Source organism: Lissotriton vulgaris, chromosome 3_1 (genome assembly GCF_964263255.1).
Source record: "Lissotriton vulgaris chromosome 3_1, aLisVul1.2, whole genome shotgun sequence".
Lineage (NCBI taxonomy): Eukaryota > Metazoa > Chordata > Amphibia > Caudata > Salamandridae > Lissotriton > Lissotriton vulgaris.
The window spans coordinates 1063816692-1063832352 of NC_141689.1; the positions used below are offsets into that span (position 1 = coordinate 1063816692).

The 15661-nt window shown below is 44.7% G+C and overlaps 1 protein-coding gene across 3 annotated transcripts in view; it reads right to left on the reverse strand.

Annotated features, from left to right (window-relative positions):
- TOPORS (TOP1 binding arginine/serine rich protein, E3 ubiquitin ligase) overlaps positions 1-9528 on the reverse strand; it is an 84561-nt gene extending 75033 nt beyond the window's left edge. The window contains exon 1 of one of the 3 annotated variants that reach the window (XM_086961488.1): positions 9414-9528. Coding sequence is in view for 1 of the 3 variants with exons in the window: in XM_086961485.1 (XP_086817611.1) it covers positions 8041-8145 (105 nt within the window). In the remaining 2 variants the exon portion in view is untranslated. Of the gene's footprint in view, positions 1-8040; positions 8234-8522; positions 8619-9413 lie in introns of those variants that run through there. The other 2 variants (XM_086961487.1, XM_086961485.1) reach the window with 2 other exon arrangements.
- Between the last annotated feature and the right edge of the window lie 6133 nt (positions 9529-15661).

Below are 15661 nucleotides of genomic sequence, written 5' to 3' on the forward strand. Positions count from 1 at the left end.
GTTGAAAATGGTTCCCCCAGGAACACGTCTCCCGTTTTGTCACCCGTTGGCTTAGAAACATGCTTGACAGAGACACCCGCAACACTATGAGATCTGAACCTCCCAGACCTACCATCGAAGAGAAGGTTTGCCAAATACCTAACCTTGACCCTGACCTGATCAAATTCTTGTTCAAACTCGGGAGAGACCCAAGGAAAGGTCTGGAGAGAGCCCTTAAGGGCTGCCAGGATCGTCTTCTAGATGTGCTTGGCCCACTCACTAGAATCCTAGATCTGGCTGAGGAATCTCACCTCTCCTCTACTCCCTTGGATGTTAACCTCATTCGTGGCTGGAGCCAAAGGGCTTTAGTACTCCTTGGAAATGCTAATTCCAGCCTCAATATTGAAAGGAGGAGATCCATCCTCACAAAAATCAACCCTAAGTTAGAGGACTTAGCCTAAAAGGAACCCTCCGAGAATCCCAAAGGCCTCCTATTTGGGGAAGATATGATTAAAACAATTGGTAAATATGTCTCAACCTTTACTGCCCTCGACAGGGCCCAAACTAACCTCAGATGTGTCTTCAACCCAAATCTTTTTGGTCAGGCCGGAAGAAGGGGCCGTTCTTCCGGCCGAGCCTACCAGCGGCCCTTCTCGACCTTCAGAGGATCATGTAGAGGCTTCTACCCACCAAGACAACCTTTCTACCCTCAGAGGGGAAGAGGTCCCATAAACAGAGGTTCAAGAGGACGTGGTACTCCCACAACACCACCAACCCTCCAAGTAAATCTCCCTCTTCCCCTCCCATGGTGGGGGGGCAGGCTAAAATATTTTTATCATGTTTGGGAATCTTCTTGGCCTTCTCTCTTCCTCTATCCAAGCCATCTTTCTGGGACCTCTGAACTACTGCGCTCTTCAGAGAATAAAGAGAAAAGCCCTCAATTCAGGTCTTTGGTATGGAGACCTTGTGACCCTGGACCCGGATGCCAGAGCAGAGCAGTTTTGGTTGCTGGAGAACTTAGATGCCTGGAATGGCAAAGCTATCTTCAGTTCAGCCCCAGAATTCATCCTGGAATCCGATGCCAGTCTCCACGGCTGGGGTGCTCGTTTGCTCGACCAAAACACTGGTGGGGTTTGGACCCTAGCAGACTCCACTCATCATATAAACTTTCTGGAGCTCACTGACGGTTTATACGCTCTTATGAGCTTTAAACCCTCCCTTCAGGGGAGGTCCGTTGTTCTGAAGATGGACATTTCTACTGTAGCTTATATCAATCGCCTTGGTGGCACAAGATCTACAGACCTTTCCAATCTAGCCAAAAAACTTTGGATGTTCTGCCTAGAACACAAAATCTCCCTCAAGGCAGAATATCTCCCCGGAAAATACAATTTGTCTGCAGATTGGAACCCAAGATTCCTCCTAGACTTCACCGACTGGAAGCTCAATGTTAACGTATTCAACACCCTCTTCCACTTTTGGGGTCCTCTAGACCTGGACTTTGTTTGCCAGCAGACTGACCTTCCAATTACCTAATTACTTCAGCTGGATGCCAGACCTGGCCGCTCTTGCTGTGAATACCTTTCTCCAACCCTGGTCTCACCTCCTCGGTTATGCCTTCCCTCCCTTTGCCATGATTCAGAGGGTCCTTCAGAAGGTCGGGACGGAGGAATGTTTTCTGATCTTAATAACTCCCTTTTGGCCATCCCAAGCATGGTTCCAGACAGTCCTCGAACTCGCATGTGACATTCCCTTCCTGATCCCATCAGTCAGAGGTCTGGTTTCAAACGCAGACGGGGCAGATCATCTGATCCTCTCAGGGAATTTGAACCTTCTAGCCTGGAAAGTGTCAGGCAATCGAACGAATTGTCTGGACTTTCGTCGTCAGCTCTCTCTCTCTCCTCGGGGAATCCTGGGCCCTTGGAACACACCTTAGGTACAACAGTATTTGGAGAAAATGGTTTTGTTGGTGCTTGGAAAGGAGTCTGGATCCCGTGGAGACTCCTGTCGTCAATATTGTGAACTTTCTTGTTGAGCAATTTGACAGAGGTCTTTCCTATCGTTCAATTAATTGTTTCAGATCCGCAATTTCTGTAGGCCATTCACCCATCAATGGTAAATCGGTAGGTAAAAATGCTACCATTTGTAGGGTCCTGAAGAGTTTTAGATTAAGAAGACCCCCTAGACCTAAGTACCAAACTCTTTGGGATGTTAAAGCTATTCTAGACCTTTTTTTCTCCTGGACCGATAACTCTTCCCTTAACAGGAAATTTCTCTCCTTCAAACTTGCTACCCTCTTATGTTTAATCTCCTGTAGAAGAGTCTCTGACATTAAAAGCTTAGATATTTCAAACAGATGCTATATGTTTGGTGTTCAGTTTGAGATCCTAAGGAGGACTAAAACCATGTCAGATTTTATCTTTTACCCTCGTTTTGCCCTTTTCCCTAAGCTTTGTGTGGTGGCCTGTATGAAAGAGTATGATTCTAGGATGAGTGACCTTCGCCCTAGCGATGCTAATCAACTCCTGATTTCCCTTTTAAACCTGTTGCTTCTTCCTCCATAGCTAGATGGGTTAAGTCAACAATGAGTCTAGCTGGTATTGACCTCTCTAGATTCCAGGCCCCTTCTATCAGGGGGACTATGGCCAGTAAGTCATTTTGGTCTGGTGGTAAGTTGGATGATATCCTTAAAGCTGCAGACTGGTCAAATGCTAACACCTTTGCTCGTCATTATTGCAAGTCTATCGAGCATATGTCTGATGTTGTCCTTCGGGGCTACCAACATGCATAATGTAGCCTCCAGTCTTGTAATGAAATTGCGATTCTCCTATTAACATGACCAGAGAATCTGGATTTCATTAAAGACACAGAGGCTGACATTATCCCACCCTCTCCTCCCTTGGACACTTTGGTTTCAATTTTATTGTTGCTAAGTTTATTGTTACCATCAATGTTGTATCCGAATTTTCTCTAGGCTTGTTTTCTCTTAGCCTTTGCACTTCTACAAACACTTTTTTTCTCTCCTTTCCAGGTAACTCAGTTTAATGGTATGTGCCCGTCTCCTAATAAGGCTCCTCACTTCGCTCCTTCCCTTCTGAGTTCTTCTCCATTCGCAAGTTCAAGTTGGATCTCACCATTTGCTGAAATGTTCCTGCTGCGATTCTTTTAAAAGAGGCAGACTGTTTCCTGGTTACACCCTTTATCCTGTGTTATCTAAACTCTAGAACTTTTATCCTTTGTGATGTAGTGCGGCTGCTTGTGAGTTGCATTAAAGGATAATGCATAATGTCAGCCTCCGTGTCTTTAATGAAATCCAGATTCTCTGGTCATGTTAATAGGAGAATCGCAATTGGCATAATCATATCAACATTAGGGGACTCAAACCTGTGCAGCACAATGGGGCATTATTAAGAAGCTCTAAAAAAATCTGTATACAGTCCAATCTCGCTACTTATGCAAATATATAAGGCATAGCACTGAGTACTGCTATGTATGGCTCAGAACTCTGGGGGCATAAAAATACCTCTAGTTTACAAGTCTTAGGGAATAGCTTTATACGCCATTTACTTAGTCTTTCCAGTAGCACTACACTAGTCCCCTTGAGATTTGATCTGGAATTACAGCCTATTACAGAGGAAGTGGGTTTAATGAAAATGTTAAACTAGCAACGGATTTGGGCCACGCCTACACTTTCATCATATGTGGATAACCTTAGAGATGTCCTGGGGAGACTAGGCACTCGAAATATCCCCTTGTTTAAATAAGTGAGACATCCTAGGCAAGATTGGGTGCAGTTATTTGTGGGAAGCATGTGAGAACCACCAAGCCACCGGCAAACACACAATCAGAGAAAGCTATTATCAGTTTAAATTGGGCCAGATTAAAAAATAGGCACCATGACGGACTAATTTCTCCAAGTTAAACTATCTGTATCCCAGAAGAATTTCTAGATGCTATTGAGCCCTTGTTGGCTCAAAAGCTGTATTTGCAATTTAGGTATGAACTCTACAGATTGCCTCATATACAAACAAATTGACTCAACAAACTGTTTTAATGGGATGACTGCCTCGCTTGTGGAGCACAGAGGGAAAAAATACAGCATGTATTATTTTTCTGCCCCACTTATAGTATTGATGGAGCAAGGAGTCGCACGAGAAGCGACTTGCTCGTATTCATGAACCTGGAATAACGTTAATTATGTAACCAAAATGTTTGTTTTACTAATATTACATTTACATTTGGGTGTCCGAGTGAAGCTTGCTTATGTGTTTTACTAAACCTTAATACGCTTGCATCTAATATGGCTGCTGCTACGCGGTATTTTCTACTGCGCATGCGTCTGTCATTCACACGTGACATGACGTACTCTAAGCTTTGGTGGGAAACTGTCGCATCTGCGCACGATCGCTAATATGGCTCCTCTGTGTTCTCACATGCGAGAAGCTTGCACTGCTGCTTTTGCTAAGCTGTTCATTCTGCCTAATCCAAAAGTTTATTATAAAGTAATGGGTATAGAGTAGAAAGACATGGTAAACAGTGTATTGTGTGCTCTAAAACTGTTTCTTTTCCATTTCATGTTACACTTTGAAACGGGCCTGGTTTGTACCGCTGTACTCCCTCTTTGTTGAAACTGAGGCTGCGGGAAATTCACAAGTCTTGGGAACAGTGACCTTTGGACTATAGCCAAGGAGCTGACTGACTAGAAGATGCTCCTGGGAAAGTGCACTTGTGAACTCAGAATTATGACAATGTATTGGTCAATAGAACATCCATTGTTGGGTGGAATAAACGTCATTAGAACCCGAAATTGATGGGCGGGAACGCAAAATTAATATTCAACATTGAAGTAACAGAATTTGGGGTGGTGTGATGACCTCTCCTCCTCCTTTGTCCAATCGAAATTGGGGATCCTTACGCTTGCAACATTGGGGGGGTGGTACCCTGCCCTGGAAAATGGTATAACTAGAGTAGGCTTAGCTAATTTGTCCGAATAGCTGACTTGTCACTGACCCAACGCACTCAATAGGTGATTAAGAACAGAGGGCTGCGGAGCACTCTGTCGGGAGATTCGCTGACCCAATCGGGGTCCTGGAAAGCTGAAGAACTGGCGAAGCACTTTGTCGGTGAATTTGATAACCCAATTGGGGTTCTGACTGTTAGCTGCAGAGAGGGAGTAGCGCAGGCGTTGCAACTGAACTGCGGGTGCTGGTCTTAACCTTTGGTGGTCCGGTCCAGATCCAAATCTGGGATTTTCCTGTCCTGATTCTGATCTGCGCCTACTGGCACTGTAACCTTTGGGGTTCTTCTGTCCTTTCAACTGACCCGTGGCCAGGGTTGGTCTTCACACCATTCTAGGTAAATATAAATCTGTGTGGGTAATTGTCAGTATAATTTGCGTCCTTTTCTTTACCCTCCCTAATTTACTAAAGTTTAACTGCATATGTTCCTTTTTCTTACCCTCCCATGGATAAATGATAAATTAAGTTTTTTGCCGCTTATAGCGTGTTCCATTTTCTTACCCTCCTGTAGATTAATTCAAAACGTTATCCATGATTGCATAGATGTTTCCTGTTTCTTCACCCTCCCTTTAAAGTAATCAAACTTGGTTATTTGATTTAATAGTGTGCTCCATTTTTACCTTCCCTTTAGTTATATGGTCAATTTGGTTTCATCCTTATACCTTATGTTTCTCTTTTCCGTACCCCTTGATGATTGCGTAAAGCTGTGGTATTTAGTATGTTCCTTTCTTTTCCTACCCTTAGAATATTGTGCGAAGTCTGTTTCATTAAATAGCTTGTTCCTTGTTCTTACCATCCCGTTATTCTTTTGCTAAATGATTGGCATAATATATCTATTGCATAGTTATACACTATTTCTGATTTTGATTATTGATAGTCTTATTGCTTTCAATCTGTGGATCATGACCTTTGATGAAATTTAGATAGAGTTTTAAAACTTCCTGAGTCTGTGGTTTTTATATGAGTGCAAACGCTATTTGTTTATTGAACTGTCTTTTATGCTAACTCCCTGATCCAATAGGTTACAGGTACCAGTGACAAGGATTGGTAAGTCAATGGTATAGGACCTAGTAGAATAAAATATCTGGTAGTCAGCGCATAGGTTACCTGACTAGGAAAATGCTGTATTGATTATGGGTCCAGGTGAGTATGGTAAATTTATAGCTGGGTGACCTGCGCGCTCTATCAGTATATCAAGGAGAAAGTGGCATATTCCAATTTGCGGGTGCATGGGCACTAGAGTTCATACTAATGCACTTTGAATACTGAAGTATGATGCAAGTTATTCAACCGTCTACGCAGTATCTCGTTTTCTATTGGCAATGTGGAGAACCAGACAGCGGTGTGTACAAGCTAGGCCATCTCTTGCCTTAGTGCATAGGCTTATTTTAATATACTACTTGATGGGTTTAATTAAAAAAAAAAAAATCCAATTATCCCAGTCATTTATATTTTCTTCAGTTCTGTGTATTAACTTAAAGATATAAGTCAATATATTAATGAGACTGTAAATTATGGATGAAGTATTACACATTTTTAAAATGTTATCTCCCGGCTTTTATTTCTTGTATGATTTATAGATGAAATGTCCTATTGAAATGTTATTGTGTGCTTTTATGCCATTTTTTGTCAAATAAATTTATTGAATATAAAGATGCTGTACAACATGGGAGAGTGAAACAAAAAACGCAAAGGTAAGCCATTGATTAATAAGGCATCAATTGACAGTGATAAAGCCAACCAATGGTAAATAACGGGAGGGCTCCAAGCTCACTGTGTTTTTGATATGGTCCACAAGAATCTTTTGGCTACAGATAGCTAAAAGCTGTCTCAAAGGTGAGACCTAAAAAGAGAGGCGGCAAAAGAAAAAACATGGCAGCTCCATCCGGCATATAATCGCATTGTGTGCAAAAAGAGCAGAGGCAAGCACGCTTGTTTAATTGCTGCTGCAATCAACCAGTGTCCGCCTAATCATCTGTCATGAAGCTCCAAATACCTAATTCAAAGAAGGAATAAAAACACAAACTCACTGTGGCCAAAGACAGCCCTTCACATATACATCCAGCAGTTTTGATATGAAATATAGTCAATCATGTCCGTAATATCAACAGCGCTTTCTGGACCATAAGTATTCATTAAATAGCCTCACATGCCTTTCCGGGCACACAAGCCATACCGCCAAACGTTATTTGGCTGGAAATCATAACAAGTGACCTTTAATACCACTCACATTTGGGCACAATAGTGCAAAAATCACACAAGTCATTTGCATGAGCAAAATAAGTGGCTTAAGCACTGGACAGCCATGGACTCCAGGGAAATTAAAGTACCGGTATTAGGCACAGACACCCATACGCAGCAAAGCACATGTCAAAGATACCATGATGAGCAAAAGATTACCAATTAAAATCTTCCCTATCCAGCGTCAATGATTCCGGACAACCTCGAATACAAATCAACGAGAATTTAAATTCTGTAAAGGTCACCCAGACTTCGACAGCACCACACAAAGTGCTTTATCAAATGTTGCTTACAAACGTATAGACCTTCTAGGACAGGGCACAGTGTTTTCTCAGGAAAGAACAGTTCAATTATATTCTAAATATATAAAAAAAATTCTAAACAATACTTCTGTGCTCAGTGTATAACGATAAGTATTCCTCATACCCGGATTCTTGTCGCTGCTCTCGGTCTTGCCGGCCGTATACTAACATGAACCACTGGCCCCTTCTCAGCGATGGTCCGTCCCCACCACACCCGGAGTTGACAGCTCCACCTCCTGCAGCACGTCTGACCACCAGCAGTCCTCCCCAAACCCCAGGGGTTCGTCACAACCGCCTCACCCCTGACATCAACCCCAGACCCTGCACGACAATGGGCAGGTGTCTTGCTTTCCCTGACTCCGGTGTGAGGTACTATAATAGCACAGATACCACTCAATCCAGAGCTCAGATCCCAAAAATCCCAAGGACTGCTGTTAAACATCGAGAGACGTTCTCACCCCACGGCAGTCAATGTAATATGTTTCGCATGGTTCCGTACTAACCGGGGCTGTTGCGGCGGTGGCTCTGTCGGGCTGCGCCCTTCGATGGCCTGGGGCTCCTCTGCTGCGGGTAGCGGGCTTCCTCCGACGCTCCCCGCGCGGCTTCATGCTGCCAGTGGAGCGGGCGCGGGTCACTCGGTGACACCAGCAGCCCCAACCACAGCAAGCAACCACTTCCGGTTACACAACACCGAGCGCCGGACGTTGAAACAGAAGAAAGACTGGCACTTACCGGCAAGAAAAGCGAGGGAAGGGAGCACGGCAGGCGCCATTTTACGTTTTCAGTAACGGTGTATTCAATGTGTAGAACCACGGGGCACGGTGCTGTTTATGCTTTCTATCATATTTAGCTTAAATAAAAAGTTTCAATAGGAATATGGCAGATATCAAGGGTCTATGCATTACTCACATCAGCGAAACAGCCTGCGTATGACTCAAATCAATTTACCGAAACTATGTGCAATTTAAACGACCCAAAGACTTACCCAGTATGGGGTTTTGGCGTGAAACCTCGCGGAGACCTAGGCGGCCTTTGTTTCGTTGCAACTGATAATACGGTGCCCGGCATCGCAGCTATTTCTATGCCCATTGCAAAAGAGAGCCCAGGACGCCTTTTAATTTTGACAAAAGCGCAGTCGAAGCGCGCCCATTGAGCCAGTTCAACGTCATCGGCTAGCCAGGCGGCCATATATAAAGGGTGTTTTTCCATTTTAATGAAACAATTTTATCGAAAACACGGATCAACCTACCTTGGGATTAGCATTGAAGAAATATTGATATGTAACTCAATAAGCAGCCCACACATTGATAAAATAACAATGAAAATAGTCTACTTTTTATTGAAACATTTACGTTTTAAGAAAAGCGCATTTTATTTTTCATAAACTATATGGTTAAAAGACTAAGTTTTTGTCGAAGTAATACTTTGCTGTAGCCGATTATTTCCTCGTTCTCTGTGTGTGCCATTGTGGAGTTCACTGTCGGCCACCTGTGTGGTGCGCTCAGTTTGAAAGCACACTTTATAAACTACTAATTGGAATCAGCCTTACTGGTAAAATAACGAGGAGCGTGCAATGGCATGCCCGAAGGATTGATGCTTAGTCAGGCTGTCAATAGTACGTTCTTCTGTCACAGTGAGTCAGCGAAAATGATCAACCTGTGTGCTTGTACTGTAGCTGAGCCTTTTTTTCCCAAAACATATACACTTAACGATCCAAAACACAAGTATTTATGTATTTACGCATGTCTGAAGTTAACATTTTTAAACAATAATTATTAACCCCCCCCCCCCAAAAAAAAATAACGGAATAAAATTATTGTTGAGCTAAAGTGGTCAGTGCTAGCATTTACAGGAGGAATGCGATTTAGTTACTTACTACTTGCAGGGCAGTATGAAGAACGTCTGCCTCTGTCTATCCTGGGCAAGTTTATGTACTTTGAAGTCCTTGCTTTTTAGAACCTAATTCTTGCACTTGGCACCCAGAACTTCCGTCATCCTGACAGTAGTTTCTTTGCTTTGGCTGCTGCCAATTATGCATGTCTCACCAGAGACACTAGAAGTCCCCGTGCCCACGAGATTTAGTGATTCTATGGCAGGATCGGAGGCTTCTGATTATGCTTTCTCATTTCTTTACTGCACAAACAGCAGCCAATGAAAATGAAACTACAAATGTAAAAAACAACATTTCCCATGAGGCTTTGAACCACGCCTCTCATACAACAACCAATCACAGTGGCAATAAGCATAAAAAGTATAGAGACGCTAATCTGGCCTCCTCTTTCTTTGCTGCTCCGCAGCCCAGATAAGTGCTCTTTACGTTATATGCTTATTCTGCTTCTAGGCAGGCCTCATGTTGTGATTCACGCCCAGGGCGTTTATTTTTAATTATTGCCATCATGTGTGATTAGCGCCCAGGGCGTTTATTTGTTGAACGTTGCCATTTATACATTGTATGTATTACACTGTTGAACCTTGTTGCAGGTTATCGTCTGTATTCGAATCCATTTGCACGCCGATATCGGCTTTCTTAAAAGATGGATGCCCTCCATCTTGAAGTGGCGATAAGTTACAAAGGGGTTGAAGTCTCTCAAATTTAAGACAAGGCGCTGACCGCCTCCTTTCTTTTGAACTAGAAAGACGTTGCTGCAGAAGCCTTCTGGAATGAAGGGTCCTACCGCAATAGCCTTTTTTGTCAAAAGCTCTATCAGCTTTGAGTCGATAAAACTCTGTTCGAGGCGGAAAAAAAGGAGAGGCTGAGGGGGAAAGGGTTGCAGGGGGCATTCCACCATCTCTATTTCGTAGCCCTGGACGGTCTGTAGGACCCAAGCATCTGCCGTAAGACTCGTCCAATTCAATACAAAATGACGCAGCCTTCCCCCTAGAGGGACCAAAGGACACATTTGACTTACCAGAGGACTGATTGTCGAAGTTTTTGTAACCTCTGTTGACCCCTCGATTATAGCGGCCCCTGAAGCTGCATGATCTTGACGGGTAGAAGCCAGCCTGGTCAGGTTCCTGTGTATAACCTCTGCCCTGTCTAGGGGTGTAACCTCGTTGAGGACTGGTATTCGAGTAGCGTCCGGTCGAGCGTCCTCTGCCACGACCGGACCTATTAGAGACCTGGTGTAACACCCTATTCAGGGAGGCTTGAGACTTCTCCAAGGATGCAAAAGGTATTGACAAATTTAGCAATGTCTTTTACAAAGTTGTCCCCAAACAACTGTCCTTCCACCAAAGGACCCGGTTCCGATGGAGCCAATTCAACCAACTGGGGGTCAATCCGGAGTAAGACTGACTAGAATCTAAAATTCTTGTCGCGATAGCTAGAAATTTTTTTATTCTCTGTCAGGACGGGAGGCTCAGATTATGCTTCTCATTTCTTTACTGGTAAATTTCTCAGCAGCCAATAAAATCACAGAAAAAACAAATACTACAATACCCATGAACACACAGGGTATCACATGATAATCCATAGTAACCCATATATAAGCCGTAGATGAGAATACCACATCCTCTTTCTTTGCTGCTCCGCAGCCAGTTAAATGCTTTGCAATGTGCTTGGTCTTTCTCTGTCTATTTGCATGTTTGTAGTGTGTTTACTGGCGCGTAGCGTGTCTTTATCATTACGATTGTTACTGTTACTGCTCCGCAGTCTGCTTGTTGCGTTATTTGTCTATTTTACAGTTTTTTCGTGGTGTTATTGCCTAGTTGTTGTCGCGTTGCGTGCTTTTCAGGATATACCCCCTTCCGCTTATTAGCGGTTTTTGCTTTGCCTGTTTTTTCATTTTTCTGCAATTTACTGACCTTTAGGTGCCCTATTCTTTTGGACTCATTTCCTGCTTTGTGTTTGGGGAGCGTTCTTCCTCCCTGGCCGGGCGCCGGTTGTGCCAGAGTCAAGTGTGGAGTGGGAGAGTGTGGGAGCGGGGATGCGCGTCTTCTTGACGCATAGTGGAGTTCTGGACTTTTTGGTTCCGTCCAGAGGTGTCAGGGATAACACCCGAAGACCCCGGAGTTCTACCTGTCTCAGTGCACAAACAAACAGAAACACGGGCTTCTCGATGGTGGCGTCAAAGACCAAAGGTTTATTACTGCAGGGACACAGAAGTCACAGAAACTACACACGGGCAGAATCTAGGAGCCTGTTCGATTTGTACAAAAAGGGTTGCTCCTTATATACAAAAAATTGGGCTTCGGGCAAATTCTTTACATGTTAGTACATTCCCAAACCTTTGTGTCCTAAACAATAAATATTTGGCGTTGCACAGGAATCGTCGATAATACCTGATGTCAAAACATTACGAACGAGGGGTTCCCACTTTTCCATCATAATCCCATGTCAACTTTTCATTCAAGACCCGGACCGCCTCATCGTAAATTTCGTTGCCTCCCCCTAATAAAGGCCCAGAAGGAAAGGAGCAGAGCCAGGTGTGGAAGATAGAAAAGCAGGATAAGAGATGTTTGTGGGTCGTAAATGGGCAAGGCTACCAGCTTCGGCCGCCTAATCATGATCAGGCCAACGAACACGAGAACCAGTATAGCAGGGCTGGCCTCAGGCAGAGGAGGCAGTTTCTGTCGAGTCATGCAGCCATGGCGTGTTCTGTTCTAAGGTGCACGTGTCACTAGAGAGGTGAATCTCCGGCTAAGCCTACGTGTCCTTAATCGAAATGAAGTAATCAGAGGTCATTGCGTGTCCATTGTCTATGTGAGGGCAAGAAACACAAAATGGCTGCCATAATCTAAGATGGATGCCATGGGTAGATCAGAAATGTGTTTGTAACAGGAGTACTCTTGCTCGTAGCATAGCGAAAACACCAGGATATGCTAAATGGACCATTTGCGGTTCGCTGATACCAAAATTATGTATTTACGACAATGTTGAAAACACGGGTTCAAATCGTCACGGAACCTCAATAGCCCTCTTTCTAGTGTGACAGGCAGCCAGATTTGTGCATGCGCGGTGGTAATTTTATTGATTTTCAACACACACAACCCACCTTTACATGGCTCAGTTTCAATCGAAGGCACAATTCGAAATACATTGCATGATTATTCGGCATCCATAGTTGGGACGACATCAGTACTTTTAGTCAACACCACCTTCGATTACACCCTGTTCGGCTTACTTATTAAGGTCTTTTTCAATATATGCATGTAACGCCACCCCATGGCACAATGATGCTCCAGCTTAGTGCCTCCTAGATGTTCCTGCACTTCCCTCCCCCTACCCCTTAACTCTCCCCACTGGTGTGCTCAAGGTAACAGAAACTAGAATAACCAAATGTCTTTACGTGCTAAAGAATATGGGTCTCTGATCCCTCTCCAGTCATTCTCCCAGTGCTGTTGGCTCCGTCCCTGTTCCCACCCTCCTGTGAATAAAGTATTTTGACTGACTACTCATACCTATCCACGTGTTTTGTGGTCCGGCAGTTTCCTGAGAGCCCGTGTCCGAATCCGCCTCCGGGCGAGTCCGCAGTGTCACCAATGCTTCCCACGCCTGTGCAGTCTCCCTCACTTTGTCGTTGTTCACTCTCCTGGCCTGTTGCATTCTAACCATGCTCTCACTGGACGCCCATTTCACAAACTCCACCCTGCATTGCTCTACGCTAGGGCCCTGCCTGGATTTCCACTGCCTTGTTAATTCTCACTTAGCCAGCAACAACCCCAGGTCCATGAACTTGCTCGAAAGCTTATTGCGCTTTGTGTGCGGAAACCAGTGCAGTATACATGCCCCCATGCCGGGTTCTAACCGTCTGTCCGTCACCCCGCACAGGACCTCCACCACCTCCTCCCAGCACGTTCCGGGCTGCGGGCAGCTCCACATCATGTGCTGGAAACCTGCAGCTCGCGTGTTGCACCTGGGGCAGTATGCTGTCTCCACGTGAAAATATTTAGCTATCCGCTCAGGGGTCATGTAGGCCCTATGCATGATGTACAAATGAATGAGCTGAAACCTGGCATTCCGTGTACCTTTCCATGCCCTTTCCACTATTTTGGTTCATGCCACCTCGGGAATATCCTTTCCCAAATCCGCTTCCCATTTTTTGCGCAGCTGTGTCAGTGGCTGCAGTCCCTCCTCCACCATTCGCCTGCAAAGGCATGTTGCTGCTTTTGATGGAGCAAGGTGGAGAAACAAAATTTTGAGTACCTCTTGCAAAATCACACTTCCATAACTTGAATTAATTGAGTGATGTGTGTAATTAATCAACTTAGAATAAGAAATACACCTACACAAATACACGTAGGAACTAATTTTGCTTATGTTGCAATCATAATTAACTAATTATGTGACTTTGTCATGTCTTAAACTAATAAGCAGCTTTGAAATAATGAAATGCGGCATACATGTGCTTTTTGTTTACGTATTTTGTGGCAAAACGTGGAAACAGGTGAGCATATTAGGCCTGAATGTTGCTTATTCGCTAGGTAACTACTAATAGGGAGAACTTTAATAAGGGAGAAGGTAAACAGAAGGGTTAAAATTAACGTTTGTTTGTGTTTGTTTCTATGATAGTTCCCATTCTGGCCTGTGAGGCCTAGTGAAAACATGGCTGTCTTATTAAACTGCGAATAGAAGATGAACTAAGCATGCACAAGCCAAAGTCCGAGTTCGAATGCAAGCTGCTTGTGCCTGGAGTGAATGCAGTTCAAGGACGGTGTGGCCTGGAAGTCTAGAGGGCTGCCAAAAAGGATGAGCACAATGGTTCTGAACGTGAGAAGATCTCGTGAAGTTGCTAATTGAGAACAGGACTAGGCCAGACATTGCCCGAAACACTGACCCTTTTAAAAATCTAGCTGACGGAAGAAAAATTAATATTGTAATGATGAGGTGATGCTCATCCACCCCAAATTGTCCAATCAGAACTTGAATTTTGGCTGAAAGTTACTCTTTTAGATAGATAGAACTAGTGAAAAAGGTATAAAAAGTGCTGGTTTTAGTGAGGAAAAACTTCTTTTCGATTTCCTCCCGAGATGCTGTCCATATGCTGATTTTCCTGAGATGTAAGACTTTGAATAATTTTCAATTTTCTTTGAATGAGAGATAAACTCTAGCTGAGGTTATTAGTCAAGGAAGTTAGGAGACAGGATGGATTTTGGGAATTATCTGTCTTTTGTTAATACTTGCATTTCTGAAATTTAAATAAAATGTCTATTTCTGAACTTTCCTAAATAAATGGAATGAACTGTTTGAAATAAAATCCGTATTTTCCTTTTTAAAATGTCGTTTTGAATAAAGAAAGAAATAAAGTGAATAAACTTTAGACATGTTAAAATTTGCTTTTAATAAAAATTAGATAAATGGAGAATTAAGCTGGTCTTGAGTTTTCCTACGCCTAATTTTTTACTAGCAGATTCGTCTACCACAGTGGCGGCGTGTCTACATAAATGTTTTGTTAATGGAAACCATGGTAAACTCATTTAAACTGCAGGTGTAGAGCAAGGGGCGTGGCCGAGATGGCGGCAGAGTAGGACACGTTTTCCGTTCCCTCCGACGCAACTGTCTCTTAGCTTTGTATTTCGCCCTTCATACGGCCCATCTGCGCTCCGGCTTGTGGAGCTGGGACGTCCTGCCGGCCGAGCTCCTTGTGAGGAGCCCTTTGCAGGGGAAAGCAACTTGCCGGAGATGAGGCGGTGAAGCGGTGGTGAAGCGCGGCCTGCAGCGACGGACCTGCCGTGAGACTTCTGGGCTTTAGCGGGAAGCGGCTGAAGTGACGGAGCGGCGGACACGGAGCGGCTGCTCCCCGACACGCAGGTGCCAACGCTGTGGGGTCCTGGGCTCTGTGTACTTGTCGGAGCAGCAGTGGAGACGGGTGTTGGTCCTCACGGGACGGAGTCTGCGGCCTGAGGCCTCCACGGACCCGGAGTGGCAGCGAGGCAGCAAGCTGACGGCGCGGAATCAACCGGGCCAGAGTGACGGCCCTGCAGCACCAGGACACGCAAGTGAGTGAGGCGGGAGCCCGGCCCCCGTGCGGGCGGATACATTGGCTGAACCGGGGATATGCAGCGACTGGGGGCCCACGGTGAGAAGAGAAGCGAGGAGGCAGGGTCCCCCTGGGTGGTTCGGTGAGACGCAGGAGCGGTGAAGCGGACGGCGCCGGCGGCCGGAAGGGCCTGGAGCAGCGGGGC